We start from the raw sequence: 18165 nt of genomic DNA on the forward strand, positions 1-18165 counted from the left end.
TGAAAAAAATAGAAATATTGTCATTAAAAAGTGGTCTCCTTCTGGCTTTGAATGTATTTGTTGAAACAAATACTGAATAAATTAAAAAAAGAAGATTTAATAATATTTAATAATGTGTTAGTTAATTTTAGCCAAAATTATTTTTTTTCTACAGTAAATATCAGTTTTTTTCAAAACTATTTATAACATTGTAGACTTAAAAACAAAACTTTCAGCTATTGGCAAAATGGGAATTCAAATATATTAGATTTGTTGAGATCATTTATTTTAAATTTTTTGTTCAAAAATCGCATTTTTTGGTATTTTACACCGTTTCAATTTATAAAACAATTATTTACAAAATAAATAGGCACTCATTTCAATGTTTTAAAAGTCGGGAATAAAGAAAATTTTAGTATTTTTAATTTTTCATAAAATTGAAACTTTTTTCGGAAATTGATAAAGATAAAAATCTAAAAAAATTAATAAAAGTTACTTATTTAATATATACAAAAACAAGCCAAAAATTGAATCAAATAAAAAATGGCTGTGGAAAAAAGTCGTTGATTTGGTTGGCCTTAACACGCACGCACGCACGAACACAATTCGTGTATAATTTGCAATATATCATTTACTGAAAATCGCAACTTTCTCATAATAAGTTAATATAATTAAACCATGAAAAATAAAAACTTAGCAGGTGCATTTAGTAAACAGAACTACTTTTTTTTATCAATTTTTCCTAATCGTGAATTACAAACAAATAAGAATATAGATAGTGTCAAACATCTTAATTCCAATTTTAAATAGATATTTAACACAAACTCTCTCTCTTTATTCAAATATTAAAAAAAAACAATTTATTTAACACCAAAATAAAAAATAATTTAAAGATATTGCAAAAGTAATGAATTAAAAGGATTTAATAAAATGTCATTACAGTTTCTGACAAGAAATATCATTTTGTAGACCACATACATTTGTCTTGTAGATTAATCTGGATCTCTATTGTGCTATTCTATATTATTACATTATAATAACGCCTAATTGCATATAGATATTTGTGTTTTATAGGAGAAATTATTTTGCCTAAAGGGGCTGATGTTGTCCTAGCACTATCAAAGATGCTCCGAAATAAAACATATTGGCCAAATCCATTAATCTTTGATCCGGATAGATTTCTTTCCGAAAGATTGAGAAACTCTGGCTCGGATTATTACCTACCTTTTAGTGCCGGGTCAAGAGGTTGCATAGGTAGGTACCAATAAATTATTATAGGTATGTGAATTATAAAATTTATCTTACGTCTATGACAAATTCTTTCAGGTATGAAGTATGCAATGATTTCTATGAAAGGTATACTAGCAACATTGATACGAACATATATATTTAAAGTAGATAAAAGTATTACTATCGATAAGATAAAATTAAAGAGTGAAATTTTACTGACTTCTGCTAGGCCTTTAAAAGTGAAAATTGAAAAGCGGAGTTTTTTATTATAAAGAATTTACAATGTACGCGGATGTATTAATCAAAATGTGTAATATATTCTCATATAAAATATAAAATATAAAATATTCCACATTGTTACAACAGTCAATATTAATATATATAGTATAACATTCTTAATTAATTACATAATAATATTAATTACATAGTAATATGAAAAAATTTGTAAAATAAAATAAAATTATGATAAATTATTTTAAACTATGCTTTTTAAGATTTTGTAATACAATTTTACATGATAAATGAGATTAATGTGTTTTCAAAAATTTAAGCGTTTTCTCGTCTTTAATTAAAAATTATCTAAAATCCTCTAAATAATAGATTTGCTGTGATAATTTCTTTATAGTGATCCGTATGTTCAAAATGATCGATGCGTACAATATGTTAAAAGAATTTGCTTTGATAAAAAAAATTTTAAAAAGTTTAATCTGTGACAGAAAAATCTTTTCTCCTTCCTAACAAAATCATTTAACTTGCCTCAACACAAAATTTAGAAAATTTAAAGTTGCATATCAATTCCAAAATTATCACCGACATCAGCTTCACCCAAAGCACAAATCCAATCGTACAACCTCCACATACTGAGCTTTGGATGAAGCTTATAGTTCGTCGTTTTCTGCATATAAAAAATACCAGAAATGAACAAAGTGAAAAACAGCTGTGACCTTTCGAAAGTATTAGAGATTTCAAGCTTTGAAACCCATATTTAAAATTCAAATTCTCATTTTTTTAAAGAAAGTTACAGCAATTTAAAATTTGTCTATTTTTTAGACATTTTTTTTTATCCCTTAATTATTGTGAGGTGTATTTGCTCCACGTTTAGTGATTTTGAGACGCATAACTCCTATTATTCAATCACTATATATAAAAGCATATATATAGCATGGTTCCTATATGTACAACGACAATGATAATAAAAACAAATTCAAATTTCGTAATTGATAAAGATAATTATTAAGATTACGCACAATAAAAAGAAATGGATATTTGTGCAAGTAAATTGATTATTTCTTTGGCGTGAATCGGATGAATATGTCCTCGCATGGTTGCAAAACGATAGTAAATCCGTACTGAATCTCATCCGTCGTCTTTACACTTTTCACTCTCCACTTTCTCAGAACAGCTGTCAATATCGTTTTCATTTCAAGTAAAGCGAATCTTTGGCCGATACAGTTTCTCGGGCCAGCGCTGAACGGAACGTAGGCGTATGGATGTCTATTTTTCGAATTCTCCGGAAGAAAACGATCTGGATCGAACTTTTTTGGATCCGACCAAAATTGCGGATTCGTATGTATTAATGTGAGGTGTAACGCAACTGTAATATCTTTCGGGAGCGTATAATTACCTAAAATAAAACAGATTGTTATAGATTATATTGATTGTAATCTGCCACATTTTATATGGATACATTTTTTCATATAAATGTTCTTGTGATATACAAAATGAATTTTTGTGTAAAAGCAGACTCTTAAATATAAGAATATCTTGAGGTCTTTTTTAACTTAATATATTAATAGAAGTAAAGTAATCCTCTCATACCCAGTTTTACATCTTCCACTAATTTCCTTAAAATTATGGGTACACTTGGATATAATCTGAGAGATTCCTTTATGACCATATCGAGATACTTTAATTGCGACAGATCCTGTACACTGGCTGGTGTCTCGGAATCTTCGAAAACATTCTCGAGTTCCTCATGAACCTTATCTTGCTGATCAAGATTATTGCCCAAAAGAAAAAGGGTCCAGCTTAACGCGATCGCAGTTGTGTCGTGACCCTATATATCATTATCAGACATTCACTTATAATTACATTGCCGAACCTAATGAGACAGAGTTTTGCATTAAATTACAAAGATCTTCTCACTGCGAACATGAACGTGTTGACTTGTGCCCTCAATTCATCATCGGTTAACGGAGTTTCGTCCTTCTCATTTTGATCAAGTAACAGATCCAGAAAGGCTTTCCTCTTCCGCTTACCTAACTTAATAAATTTCGCAAGAATAATTTACAAAAATTTTCACACAAACCTTCAAAACATATATAACGATAATTTAATAATCACACCTATATCAAGTTCATCATCTTCGTTTTCTAATTTGGCAGAAATGTTTTGCGATTGTCGTATAATCTTTTTTTTACTTATTACCTAAAATGTGACATTTACCTGTTATAAACTTGTTGAATTTATTTAAATAAAATGAAGTAAGTAGTATAAATAATTAATTTAATAAAATTCTGCTGATATCTGTAATGCCTTGAGTATTAGCGATTCTTGTTGCACTTACTTCACTCGTGAATTTTTGTAATCTATTAATTCCTGAATTATATTCTCTTCCCGAAGGCATTAAGTAGTACAACCAATTTGGCCAACACCACGGTCGAAACAATCGCTCGAGTACTAATTTGCTGCTTCTACGATTAAAAAAGTACGATTAAAACGTAATCACACATTGCTGTTAAGTCTTAAAAAAATCTTTTTAATATATCATTAGTGCTAACTATTAACTATTTTATTATTAACAAAATATGCAATTCATGACATTTCGGACCTATGTATTGTTGTAGTATACTTGGTCTCAACTTCTTGATCACATACATTCACACCCATTGCTGTTTCTGTAAATAATAGTGACTAATTATATTATAATTTTATTGTCAATATATGCTACATTTTAAATTTTAGAAAGAAAATAAAAATGTCATTTATAATTTCCGCAAGTACAGTATCGAATATAGTTAATTTTACTTTATGCATTTTATTAATTATTGAAACATAAATTTAAACCAAAATTAATTTATATCTTTAATAAACATATTTTTCACCGTGTCTTCGATAACGAAACAACCGATATACATAAGCAATAATGAATTGTTATAACGAAAGAACTTGTCAATTCAATGAAATTTAAATATTTAATAGTCTTCACAAGTTTCTGTTATCGATATCGCAATTTATAAAATTTGCTATAGCATAAAACATATTGTGTCAGCGTAACTTTTTTGTGTTCAAAAAGTATTATACATATTTATATAATTAATAATATGATATATATTTATTATTTACCACATATAATGTCAAGAGCAGCATTGTTAATAAACGGAAGAATATTTATAGCTTTCCATGGATTCTTTGCTATTTCTCTCTCGAGACATTTTGTCAGAATCTCTGCTTTTTCAGACATAATTATGGCATATTGGTTCAATATACTAAAATGGAACGTTGGCCCGATGAGTTTTCTGTCATGGAACCATTGTTGTCCTGAAGTAGTAGCAATCAGTGATACATTTATGTGTTAAAAATATCATAAATGATATAAAAAATATATAGATGCAGATATTGTCACATTTTTTTATTGTATATTTGCAATGTAAATAAGAAGAATTCCTTCACACAATTTAGTAATAATGTTTTAAGACACGTCAATTTACATGAATAATTAATATTAATATAAAATCAGTTACGTAAATAATTGAACATGAGATATCTTATTTATCGTATCAAGATATAGATATATACAAATTTGCGTATTTGTTATAAATTAAAAATATACTTTTTCTTTTTCTCTTGATTTGCTCAAAATAAACTATAATTTGCTTTTCATCTTTAATGAGATAATACAAATAGACATAAGAGAGTTTATTTATGTGCTTACCTGTAGAAGTAAGAAGTCCATTGCCTAACCAAGAATACAGAAACCTATAGGGGTCTCCTTTTTCGATATTTACGGTGCTGGGCAAAATAATCTGTAAAAATGAATTTAAAAAGAATATAAGCGTGCATGTAATAATTTATCAAATTTGTTTCTTTATTTTCACTTTTTGTTGTTGTTTTTATAGGTACAAAATACTATATATAATAATGATAAAATTATTATATCATAATTTGATCTTTTTTTTATATGTATGCAATAGCAGCAATGTGTCAATATTATTGACAACGAACAAAATTCATTTTCTGTGTGTAATTGTTACATTAAAAAACGTTTTAATAATAATTATACTTTTTAATAAGAATACACAATAATTTTTAATAACTAGTGCTTTTTTACGTTAATAAATTATCCACACATTCGTCATTGCAAATAACATAATAATTTATTAAAATAAATATGGACGATAATATAAATTTATTTAAATAGTTTGCTATTTTTTCAAACATTTTTCCATTCTCACCTCTAAAAATTCAGGTTTACAGATATTAATAAACGGTCTTATACCAATCCAATTTATGAATATTCCTTCTTTAAAATATAGCATAAACTGTTGCTCAATCAATTGTACGCGTTCTGTGGATAAACACATAATTGGATATTTAATATTGATTAATTAATATTAATATTATACTGATTTAATGTAAATTACGAATCTTAGGTTTTTTTGCTAAAAATATATAAATGGCATTTGTAAAAGCATAATAGCAATATTATCTTATTCACAAAGTTCTTTACCATAATCCGTTCGTTTTATAAACTCAAATGCTGTACCAAAAGGAAATACACCGAATTGGGGAAAGTTTTTGAGCTTTTGTCGAAGAACATAGTGATGATACACTAATATAATTGAGGAAATTATTAAACCAAGAAACAAAGCACACAGTGTCAAAGAGCTTAAGTCCATTCTTGTAGCCTGTGAACATATAATTAATTCTGTTTCTGAAGAATCACTAGTTATAATTTTTCTTGTTTAATTAAAGATTGTTTTACTACACATTATGCAAAATGCAGCGTAATTTAGTTATTATTAAGTTTCTATAAGTACAGTTTATGGTTACAAAGTAAAATAGTTTTTATATAATTAATTTGTTAATATAGACACAAAATTAAAGTCTATTGAGGATGGTAATGACGATAGATTGAAAGATATTATCCTTTCTATATGCGATATATCGCTTGAATACGCAAGTTTGAGAAAATCTAATTGATGAACTACACATTACATTATTCTAACATTATTCTAATTAATAAACTTTATATTATTCTAATTATCTACTTAAAAAATTACTATGACATCTACATTTTAATATATGGATTTTTATTTTAAGACTTGGAAAATACATATATCATCTAGTGTCGCGGAAATTTTGAGGTTACACACATATGAGTTATAAAAACTATGTTGAAAATTGAATATTACATATAATTTTTTTTTTACTATCTAAAATATTATTATAAATATTTATTATAAATTTATAGAGATAATTATTTTAGAAGAATTTTCTGATTATAGCAATAACTTTTATTTTATATAAATAATGATCCATTGATTTTTATAACTATATTTTATGCTATATAATAATTTATTATATTACGTTAGTTATTATTTAATTCCGTCAACCGAAATAAATAACAGTTCAGTATACATATATTATATTATATTATAATGTATATTTCAGTTAAATAATAATGTTTTTTATATTTTATAAAAAATAATATATACTAAATTAGTTTAATTATGTAACAATCAAATCCTTGACAACAATAAATAAACTTTTAATATAACTTCTACGCAGTTTTTAATGATTATACAAATATAATTGAAACATCCTTGAAAAATACACGTGCCTGCTTTTTATTGATTTTTTTATACATAGATTATGTTAAAAAAAAGATTATGTAAAAAGAAAAAGAACAGTCTCATTTTAATAAGCAAATTATATAAGTTCCTCGACTTGATTAGTTGATTAAATAGCAACATATTTTTGCAATTAAATTGTTTGTTTAGTGATGTTATATTTATGATGGACGTGATCTAATTTATCTTAAATAAAAAAATCAAATATATTTATTAATATTATTAAAGTTTACCGTTTTCTGCATTTATATAAATGTTTTTTTCATATTTGTAAGGAAAATACGCGTTGTAAATAATAATGTAATAAAAAATTATGTAATAAAAAATTACAGCTTGTAATTACGCGTTGCAATTATTCAAATATAAACGTTTTAATTTTTTATTCGTACTATATATAAATCTAAATTTTATTTAAATTTTAATTTTTTAAATTTGCATGTAGCTATATGTAGTTAATTTAAAATAGTATAGTGATGTTTAATTTACATTAATTTTTACATTTATTGAATAAATATCGCAACTGATTGAATGTTACGTAAATCCTGCTAAAATTACAGCACGTATTTATTTACGGAATTTTTATATTTTTTTGTCATATACATAAATGTTATTATAGTAATACACAACATATTTATAATTCTTCATGTCTGTATAATTGAAATGATTATAACATGATTATTATATAACATGATGATTATAACATTATAAAAGTGTTTGCGGACTACTTTGACAAAAACCTTCGCTTAATTTTTCAAACAATTAATATAAATATAAATAATACTTCTAAATAATTAATATATAAATAAAATTATTAAATTTTTTATGATGGTATATGTATATGTATATGTAAATTTGAATTATCGATGCATTATTTTCCGTAAAATTAATTCCGCTGATTATATTAACAATAGTCGATTTTATACACATAAAATGAAATAATACATATTAATATGAAAACATTTCTGCACACACACACACAATAAATATACGCAATACGATTCATCTGAATCAGCTACCTGATAAATACGGCTGGCGACGTCGTCTCACGAAGTAGATCTCGTCCTTTCGTTAAGGAAGTCTCTTTTTCCGCTCTCGCAGGCCTCTAATCTCGTCGCGCGCTCGCCGAACAGTGACGAGCGGAAAGCCCGCAGAAGTCTCGCCGGCAAATTATTATCTAACAATAAGTAGGCCACGAGTGGCGCTATCGGGGCCCGTCGCGCGGCCTTGTTGATCCTGCTGGCTGTCGCGCTTCTAGAATTTTTCCCATTTTCTTAATTCCGCCGTTATTTTGCCGACCCCCTCTCAAGATACCGGGGTTGACTCTGTTAGGCAACGTACGGCGGACCCGGTCCGAACTTGACAAAAATCTAAAAATAAAAGGATCAATATTGAAATAATCGACCAAACTAGCACAAATTTTTTACTTTATTAAAAGTTACGACGTTTCGACCATATGGTTGTGGTCCTTTTCAAGTACAGTTATAAATGTGAATAATAGATAAGCATGTTCAAAAGATTCGCTCAACAAATGTTGTCAATATTAAAGGCGAGAACGTTAAGTCAGTAAGAAACCTTGTCAATAACGGTTATTGACAAGGTTTCTTACTGACTTAACGTTCTCGCCTTTAATATTGACAACATTTGTTGAGCGAATCTTTTGAACATGCTTATCTATTATTCACATTTATAACTGTACTTGAAAAGGACCACAACCATATGGTCGAAACGTCGTAACTTTTAATAAAGTAAAAAATTTGTGCTAGTTTGGTCGATTATTTCAATATTGATCCTTTGATTAATTTACTAGCGATATTTAAAGAATTTATTGTTTTAATCTAAAAATATTTATGGAAGGTTCTCAATAGATACAAAAACAAGAAAAAAAATGAAACATATCAGAAATGCTCGGAGAAAAAAGTCATTGATTTGGATACACACACACGTACACAATTTCTGTATTTTGCAATATATTATTTACTAAAAGTCGCGACTTTTTTGTAATTAAATCAATATAATTAAACCAAGAAAAACAAAAACTTAATCGGTGCATTTAGTAAACAGAACTACATTTTTTATCAATATTTCGTAATTGTGAATTACAAGCAAATCAGATAGTGTGCAACAACCTAGTCTCAATTTAAAATAAATATTTAGTACAAACTTTATTCGAGTATTAAAAAAAAACAATTTATTTAACACCAAAATAAAGAATTAAAGAAGAGCGGAAGAAATTAATTTAGAGAATTTTAATAAAATGTCTAAGTTTTTAACAAGAAATATTTTGTAGACCACATACGTTTGTTTTGTAGATTAATCTCGACTCTATTATGCTATTCTATATTATTACGTTAATTACGCCTAATTGCATAAAAATATTTATGTTTTATAGAAGAGATTATTTTGCCGAAACGTTGTCTTAGCACTGTCAAAGATGCTCCGAAATAAAAAATATTGGCCAAATCTATTAATGTACGTTTGATCCGGATAGATTTCTTCCCGATAGATAGAGAATCTCTGGCGCGGATTATTACCTACTTTTTAGTACCAGGCCAACAGGTTGCTTAGGTAGGTACCAATAAATTATTATATGTAAATTATAACATTTATTTTATATCTATGACAAATTCTTTCAGGTATGAAGTATGCGATGATTTAAATGAAAGTTATACTAGCGACTTTGATACGAATATTTGTATTTAAAGTGGATAAAAGTATTACTGTCGATAAAATAAAATTAAAGAGTGAAGTTCTACTGACTCCTGCTAGGCCTCTAAAAGTCAAAATTGAAAAGTATATAGAGTTTTTTATTCGAAGAAATATATACTAATGTACGGATATATTAGACAAAATGTGTAATATATTCTTATATAAAATATTCCACATTGTTACATCAGTCAATATTAATATATATGTAGTACACCATTCTCAATTAATTACATAATGTTATATGAAAAAATTTGTAAAATAAAATAAGATTATGATATATATACTTTATTTTAAACTATATTTTCGAAGATTTGGTAATACAATTTTACATGATAAATGAGATTAAAGTGTTTTCAAAAATTCAAGCATTTTCTCGTTCTTAGTTAAAAATTATCTAAAATCCTTTAAATAGGTAATATAAAAGTGTATTATATTATATACGATATTACTGCAATTTGATCTCTCATCTCTGATTATTTTTTCAGATCCTCTTTAACAGAGCATACACAAAATAAACCTGTTTTTTCTACTTTTTGTTTCTTTCTAATATTAACGCAGAGACGAGAATAGCGAATAGAGCTACAAAGTACATATTATATACACTTTATTATGAATATAATTAATATACTAAATAGAACTTAAAGTGTTCATTATTTCTTGATTCTTACTTAAACCGAATTCTAATATAATAACGTACTAGCAATATAAAAACAAGAAACAAATCAGTCATTTTCTCAGTTGTCAAGAATATATAATTAAATCGTTATATATGTATAAGTATGTTTCTATCCTACAATTGGAAGGCATAATTATAAATATGTGTTAATTCAGATAGCATGCTGAGTAAAGAATGATTTCTTTTATATTGCTATTACGATTGTCATTATAATATTCCAATTCAATTTCAATAAGAATTGAAAAATAATAAACGCTTGACTTCACCTTGCATATTAGTATTATCATAATGAAATGTATATGATATGTATTTTTTGTTGCTGAATATCACAATAAGAATTCTACGAGTAATATAATAAGAAGATATCCATAATTTTTTTTCATTTGCTATTCGTCAATAGAATATAAAATCATAAAATAATATATAAATTATAAGTAACTCATAATTTATATTTCCGTTTTAGATATTCTTTTATAAATATACTATGGTCATCTTCTCTTCACTATTTGGGTGAGATGGTCCATTGCACGTTCATTGTTGAAAAATCCTTTATCTAAGTATCTGAGTTCGTTGTTTTCTGTACATAAAAAGTACCAGAATTAAAGAAAGTGACAAACAACTGTGATCTTTCAAAAGTAGAAAATTCAAGCCTTGAAACCCCTATTTAAAATTTAAATTCTCATTTTTTTTAACAAAGTTAAAGTTATTTAAAATTTGCTTATTTTTAGAAAATTTTTTTTTATCCCTTATTATTAATTATTGTGAGGTGTATTTGCTCCACGTTTAATGAACTTTAGACGCATATCTCGTATTATTCAATCACTATATGTAAAAGTGCATGGATCCTATATGCACAACGATAATGATAATAAAAACAAATTCAAATTTTGTAATCGAGAAAGATAATTATAAAGATTACGCACAATGAAAAGAAATATTTGTGCTAGTAAATTGATTATTCCTTTGGCGTGAATCGGATGAATATGTCCTCGCATGGTTGCAAAACGATATTGAATCCGTACTGAATCTCATCCGTCGTCTTTACACTTTTCACTCTCCACTTTCTCAGAACAGCTGTCAATATCGTTTTCATTTCAAGTAAAGCGAATCTTTGGCCGATACAGTTTCTCGGGCCAGCGCTGAACGGAACGTAGGCGTATGGATGTCTATTTTTCGAATTCTCCGGAAGAAAACGATCTGGATCGAACTTTTTTGGATCCGACCAAAATTGAGGATTCATATGTATAAATGCGATGTTTATCACAACTGTAATATCTTTCGGGAGCGTATAATTACCTAAAATAAAACAGATTGTTATAGATTATATTGATTGTAATCTGCCACATTTTATATGGATAAATTTTTTCATATAAATTTTCTTGTGATATACAAAATGAATTTTTGTGTAAAAGCAGACTCTTAAATATAAGAATATCTTGAGATCTTTTTTAACTTAATATATTAATAGATGTAAAGTAATCCTCTCATACCCAGTTTTACATCTTCCACTAATTTCCTTAAAGTTACGGGTACACTTGGATATAATCTGAGAGATTCCTTTATGACCATATCGAGATACTTTAATTGCGACAGCTCCTGTACACTGGCTGGTGTCTCGGAATCTTCGAAAACATTCTCGAGTTCCTCATGAACCTTATCTTGCTGATCAAGATTATTGCCCAAAAGAAAAAGGGTCCAGCTTAACGCGATCGCAGTTGTGTCGTGACCCTATATATCATTATCAGACATTTACTTATAATTACATTGCCAAACCTAACGAGACAGAGTTTTGCGTTAAATTACAAAGATTTTCTCACAGCGAACATGAACGTGTTGACTTGTGCCCTCAATTCATCATCGGTTAACGGAGTTTCGTCCTTCTCATTTTGATCAAGTAACAGATCCAGAAAAGCTTTCTTCTTCCGCTTACCTAACGCAATAAATTTCGCAAGAATACAAAAATTTTCACACAAACTTTCAAAACATATATAACGATAATTTAATAATCACACCTATATCAAGTTCATCATCTTTGTTTTCTGATTTGGTAGAAATGTTTTCCAACTGTCGTGTAATCTTTCTTTTACTTATTACCTAAAATGTGACATTTACCTGTTATAAACTTGTTGAATTTATTTAAATAAAATGAAGTAAGTAGTATAAATAATTAATTTAATAAAATTCTGCTGATATCTGTAATGCCTTGAGTATTAGCGATTCATGTTGCACTTACTTCACTCGTGAATTTTTGTAATCTATTAATTCCTGAATTATATTCTCTTCCCGAAGGCATTAAGTAGTACAACCAATTTGGCCAACACCACGGTCGATAAAATCGTTCGAGTACTAATTTGTTGCTTCTACGATTGAAAAAGTACGATTAAAACGTAATCACACATTGCTGTTAAGTCTTAAAAAAATCTTTTTAATATATCATTAGTGCTAACTATTAACTATTTTATTATTAACAAAATATGCAACTCATGACTTTCCGGACCTATGTATTGTTGTAGTATATTTGGTCTCAACTTCTTGAACACGTCCATCTACACCCATTGCCGTTTCTGCAAATAATAGTAACTAATTATATTATAATTTTATTGTCAATATATGCTACATTTTAAATTTTAGAAAAAAAATTAAAATGTTATTTATAATTTTCGTAAGTACAGTATCGAATATAGTTAATTTTACTTTATGCATTTTATTAATTATTGAAACATAAATTTAAACCAAAATTAATTTATATCTTTAATAAACATATTTTTCACCGTGTCTTCGATAACGAAACAACCGATATAGATAAGCAATAATAAATTAATTGTTATAACGAAAGAACTTGTCAATTGAATGAAATTTAAATATTTAATAGTCTTCACAAGTTTCTGTTATCGATATCGCAATTTATAAAATTTGCTATAGCATAAAACATATTGTGTCAGCGTAACTTTTTTGTGTTCAAAAAGTATTATACATATTTATATAATTAATAATATGATATACATTTATTATTTACCACATATAATGTCAAGAGCAGCATTGTTAATAAAAGGAAGAATATTTATAGCTTTCCATGGATTCTTTGCTATTTTTCTCTCGAGACATTTTGTCAGAATCTCTGCTTTTTCAGACATAATTATGGCATATTGGTTCAATATACTAAAATGGAACGTTGGCCCGATGAGTTTTCTGTCATGGAACCATTGTTGTCCTGAAGTAGTAGCAATCAGTGATACATTTATGTGTTAAAAATATCATAAATGATATAAAAAATATATAGATGCAGATATTGTCACATTTTTTTATTGTATATTTGCAATGTAAATAAGAAGAATTCCTTCACACAATTTAGTAATAATGTTTTAAGACACGTCAATTTACATGAATAATTAATATTAATATAAAATCAGTTACGTAAATAATTGAACATGAGATATCTTATTTATCGTATCAAGATATAGATATATACAAATTTGCGTATTTGTTATAAATTAAAAATTTACTTTTTCTTTTTCTCTTGATTTGCTCAAAATAAACTATAATTTGCTTTTCATCTTTAATGAGATAATACAAATAGACATAAGAGAGTTTATTTATGTGCTTACCTGTAGAAGTAAGAAGTCCATTGCCTAACCAAGAATACAGAAAACTATAGGGGTCTCCTTTTTCGATATTTATGGTGCTGGGCAAAATAATCTGTAAAAATGAATTTAAAAAGAATATAAGCGTGCATGTAATAATTTATCAAATTTGTTTCTTTATTTTCACTTTTTGTTGTTGTTTTTATAGGTACAAAATACTATATATAATAATGATAAAATTATTATATCATAATTTGATCTTTTTTTTATATGTATGCAATAGCAGCAATGTGTCAATATTATTGACAACGAACAAAATTCATTTTCTGTGTGTAATTGTTACATTAAAAAACGTTTTAATAATAATTATACTTTTTAATAAGAATACACAATAATTTTTAATAACTAGTGCTTTTTTACGTTAATAAATTATCCACACATTCGTCATTGCAAATAACATAATAATTTATTAAAATAAATATGGACGATAATATAAATTTATTTAAATAGTTTGCTATTTTTTCAAACATTTTTCCATTCTCACCTCTAAAAATTCAGGTTTACAGATATTAATAAACGGTCTTATACCAATCCAATTTATGAATATTCCTTCTTTAAAATATAGCATAAACTGTTGCTCAATCAATTGTACGCGTTCTGTGGATAAACACATAATTGGATATTTAATATTGATTAATTAATATTTATTAATTATTATACTGATTTAATGTAAATTACGAATCTTAGGTTTTTTTGCTAAAAATATATAAATGGCATTTGTAAAAGCATAATTGCAATATTATCTTATTCACAAAGTTCTTTACCATAATCCGTTCGTTTTATAAACTCAAATGCTGTACCAAAAGGAAATACACCGAATTGGGGAAAGTTTTTGAGCTTTTGTCGAAGAACATAGTGATGATACACTAATATAATTGCGGAAATTATTAAACCAAGAAACAATGCACACAGTGTCAAAGAGCTTAAGTCCATTCTTGTAGCCTGTGAACATATAATTAATTCTGTTTCTGAAGAATCACTAGTTATAATTTTTCTTGTTTAATTAAAGATTGTTTTACTACACATTATGCAAAATGCAGCGTAATTTAGTTATTATTAAGTTTCTATAAGTACAGTTTATGGTTACAAAGTAAAATAGTTTTTATATAATTAATTTGTTAATATAGACACAAAATTAAAGTCTATTGAGGATGGTAATGACGATAGATTGAAAGATATTATCCTTTCTATGCGATATATCGCTTGAATACGCAAGTTTGAGAAAATCTAATTGATGAACTACACATTACATTATTCTAACATTATTCTAATTAATAAACTTTATATTATTCTAATTATCTACTTAAACATTTACTATGACATCAACAGTTTAATATATGGATTTTTATTTTAAGACTTGGAAAATACATATATCATCTAGTGTCGCGGAAATTTTGAGGTTACACACATATGAGAGTTATAAAAACTATGTTGAAAATTGAATATTACATATAATTTTTTTTTACTATCTAAAATATTATTATAAATATTTATTATAAATTTATAGAGATAATTATTTTAGAAGAATTTTCTGATTATAGCAATAACTTTTATTTTATATCAATAATGATCCATTGATTTTTATAACTATATTTTATACTATATAATAATTTATTATATTATGTTAGTTATTATTTAATTCCGTCAACCGAAATAAATGACAGTTCAGTATACATATATTATATTATATTATAATGTATATTTCAGTTAAATAATAATGTTTTTTATATTTTATAAAAAATAATATATACTTAATTAGTTTAATTATGTAACAATCAAATCCTTGACAACAATAAATAAACTTTTAATATAACTTCTACGCAGTTTTTAATGATTATACAAATATAATTGAAACATCCTTGAAAAATACACGTGCCTGCTTTTTATTGATTTTTTTATACATAGATTATGTTAAAAAAAAGATTATGTAAAAATTATGTAAAGATTATGTAAAAAAGATTATGAAAAAGAACAATCTCATTTTAATAAGCAAATTATATAAGTTCCTCGACTGGATTAGTTGATTAAATAGCAACATATTTTTGCAATTAAATTGTTTGTTTAGTGATGTTATATTTATGATGGACGTGATCTAATTTATCTTAAATAAAAAAATCAAATATATTTATTAATATTATTAAAGTTTACTGTTTTCTGCATTTATACAGGGTGTCCGGTAATAGTCGCATCAACCGTCGTGTGCAGGTAGAGCTAGTTAAACCGAGTAGAAAAGTCCTCTACCATTTTGTGATATTCTCAATAATAAGAGAGATATTAATTAATAAAGATCGGCCAATTCGCGTGACGACGGCGAGAAGAGACAGCCCAGTTTTATGTCGTTACTAAGCATGCGGCGAAAAGAAACAGTATAATGTTACACGGTTGCTAAGCGCGCGATGAAGCGGGGAGGAGCGCTTTACAAAAGACAGTAACTCCATACGAGTAGCGCTAACTCTGGACCCCCGAGTGGGCTGTCTCTTCTCGCCGCACGCTTATCATCGCGCGAATTGGCTGATTTTCTTTAATTTATTTCTCTCTTATAATTGAGAATATCGCAAAATGGTAGAGGACTTTTCTACTCGGTTTAACTAGCTCTATCTGCACACGACGGTTGATGCGACTATTACCGGACACCCTGTATAAATGTTTTTTTCATATTTGTAAGGAAAATACGCGTTGTAAATAATAATGTAATAAAAAATTATGTAATAAAAAATTACAGCTTGTAATTTCGCGTTGCAATTATTCAAATATAAACGTTTTAATTTTTTATTCGTACTATATATAAATCTAAATTTTATTTAAATTTTAATTTTTTAAATTTGCATGTAGCTATATGTAGTTAATTTAAAATAGTATAGTGATGTTTAATTTACATTAATTTTTACATTTATTGAATAAATATCGCAACTGATTGAATGTTACGTAAATCCTGCTAAAATTACAGCACGTATTTATTTACGGAATTTTTATATTTTTTTGTCATATACATAAATGTTATTATAGTAATACACAACATATTTATAATTCTTCATGTCTGTATAATTGAAATGATTATAACATGATTATTATATAACATGATGATTATAACATTATAAAAGTGTTTGCGGACTACTTTGACAAAAACCTTCGCTTAATTTTTCAAACAATTAATATAAATATAAATAATACTTCTAAATAATTAATATATAAATAAAATTATTAAATTTTTTATGATGGTATATGTAGAAATTTGAATTATCGATGCATTATTTTCCGTAAAATTAATTCCGCTGATTATATTAACAATAGTCGATTTTATACACATAAAATGAAATAATACATATTAATATGAAAACATTTCTGCACACACACACACACAATAAATATACGCAATACGATTCATCTGAATCAGTTACCTGATAAATACGGCTGGCGACGTCTCACGAAGTAGATCTCGTCCTTTCGTTAAGGAAGTCTCTTTTTCCGCTCGCAGGCCTCTAATCTCGTCGCGCGCTCGCCGAACAGTGACGAGCGGAAAGCCCGCAGAAGTCTCGCCGGCAAATTATTATCTAACAATAAGTAGGCCACGAGTGGCGCTATCGGGGCCCGTCGCGCGGCCTTGTTGATCCTGCTGGCTGTCGCGCTTCTAGAATTTTTCCCATTTTCTTAATTCCGCCGTTATTTTGCCGACCCCCTCTCAAGATACCGAGGTTGACTCTGTTAGGCAACGTACGGCGGACCCGGTCCGAACTTGACAAAAATCTAAAAATATTTATGGAAGGTTCTCAATAGATACAAAAACAAGAAAAAAAATGAAACATATCAGAAATGCTCGGAGAAAAAAGTCATTGATTTGGATACACACACACGTACACAATTTCTGTATTTTGCAATATATTATTTACTAAAAGTCGCGACTTTTTTGTAATTAAATCAATATAATTAAACCAAGAAAAACAAAAACTTAATCGGTGCATTTAGTAAACAGAACTACATTTTTTATCAATATTTCGTAATTGTGAATTACAAGCAAATCAGATAGTGTGCAACAACCTAGTCTCAATTTAAAATAAATATTTAGTACAAACTTTATTCGAGT

The 18165-nt window shown here is 27.0% G+C and overlaps 3 protein-coding genes across 3 annotated transcripts in view; 1 reads left to right on the forward strand and 2 right to left on the reverse strand.

The window, feature by feature from the left end:
* Positions 1 to 1574, forward strand: part of LOC145944984 (cytochrome P450 4C1-like) — a 28659-nt gene extending 27085 nt beyond the window's left edge. The window contains exons 13-14 of the mRNA XM_083053721.1: positions 1054 to 1233; positions 1306 to 1574. Of these exons, the coding sequence (XP_082909847.1) occupies positions 1054 to 1233; positions 1306 to 1481 (356 nt within the window). The 3' untranslated portion in view covers positions 1482 to 1574. The remainder of the gene's footprint in view (positions 1 to 1053; positions 1234 to 1305) is intronic.
* An 844-nt stretch (positions 1575 to 2418) lies between these two features.
* On the reverse strand, positions 2419 to 8213 carry LOC145944983 (cytochrome P450 4C1-like). Its single transcript, XM_083053720.1, has 11 exons — positions 8078 to 8213; positions 5939 to 6116; positions 5664 to 5776; positions 5144 to 5234; positions 4555 to 4749; positions 4040 to 4106; positions 3776 to 3902; positions 3555 to 3636; positions 3355 to 3467; positions 3028 to 3265; positions 2419 to 2833 (listed from the first exon to the last, which is right to left on the reverse strand). Exons 2-11 carry the CDS (start codon positions 6105 to 6107, stop codon positions 2493 to 2495), a joined length of 1536 nt encoding a protein of 511 aa, XP_082909846.1. The 5' UTR covers positions 6108 to 6116; positions 8078 to 8213; the 3' UTR covers positions 2419 to 2492.
* Positions 8214 to 10052: 1839 nt separating this feature from the next.
* On the reverse strand, positions 10053 to 17615 carry LOC145945340 (cytochrome P450 4C1-like). Its single transcript, XM_083054276.1, has 12 exons — positions 17483 to 17615; positions 14849 to 15026; positions 14569 to 14681; positions 14049 to 14139; positions 13460 to 13654; positions 12941 to 13007; positions 12677 to 12803; positions 12456 to 12537; positions 12261 to 12373; positions 11934 to 12171; positions 11367 to 11739; positions 10053 to 11020 (listed from the first exon to the last, which is right to left on the reverse strand). The coding sequence occupies exons 2-11, from the start codon at positions 15015 to 15017 to the stop codon at positions 11399 to 11401; spliced, it is 1536 nt and encodes a 511-aa protein (XP_082910402.1). The 5' UTR covers positions 15018 to 15026; positions 17483 to 17615; the 3' UTR covers positions 10053 to 11020; positions 11367 to 11398.
* Positions 17616 to 18165: the final 550 nt, after the last annotated feature.

This window comes from Prenolepis imparis, unplaced genomic scaffold (assembly GCF_030444845.1).
Source record: "Prenolepis imparis isolate NDT839.2.m4 unplaced genomic scaffold, iyPreImpa1.0 SCAF_14, whole genome shotgun sequence".
In the NCBI taxonomy this organism is placed as follows: Eukaryota; Metazoa; Arthropoda; class Insecta; order Hymenoptera; family Formicidae; genus Prenolepis; species Prenolepis imparis.

Excerpts from the sequence above, each read along its gene's own strand:
- LOC145945340 (XM_083054276.1), bottom strand. The coding sequence starts at position 15,017 with ATGGACTTAAGCTCTTTGACACTGTGTGCATTGTTTCTTGGTTTAATA. Across the intron at positions 12,538-12,676 it reads TACAAAAATTCACGAGTGAA|GTAATAAGTAAAAGAAAGAT; the intron begins GTAAGTGCAACA and ends GTCACATTTTAG. Across the intron at positions 12,172-12,260 it reads TCAACACGTTCATGTTCGCT|GGTCACGACACAACTGCGAT; the intron begins GTGAGAAAATCT and ends AATGATATATAG.
- LOC145944983 (XM_083053720.1), bottom strand. The coding sequence starts at position 6,107 with ATGGACTTAAGCTCTTTGACACTGTGTGCTTTGTTTCTTGGTTTAATA. Across the intron at positions 4,107-4,554 it reads TGCTCTTGACATTATATGTG|AAACAGCAATGGGTGTGAAT; the intron begins GTAAATAATAAA and ends TATTATTTACAG. Across the intron at positions 3,266-3,354 it reads TCAACACGTTCATGTTCGCA|GGTCACGACACAACTGCGAT; the intron begins GTGAGAAGATCT and ends AATGATATATAG.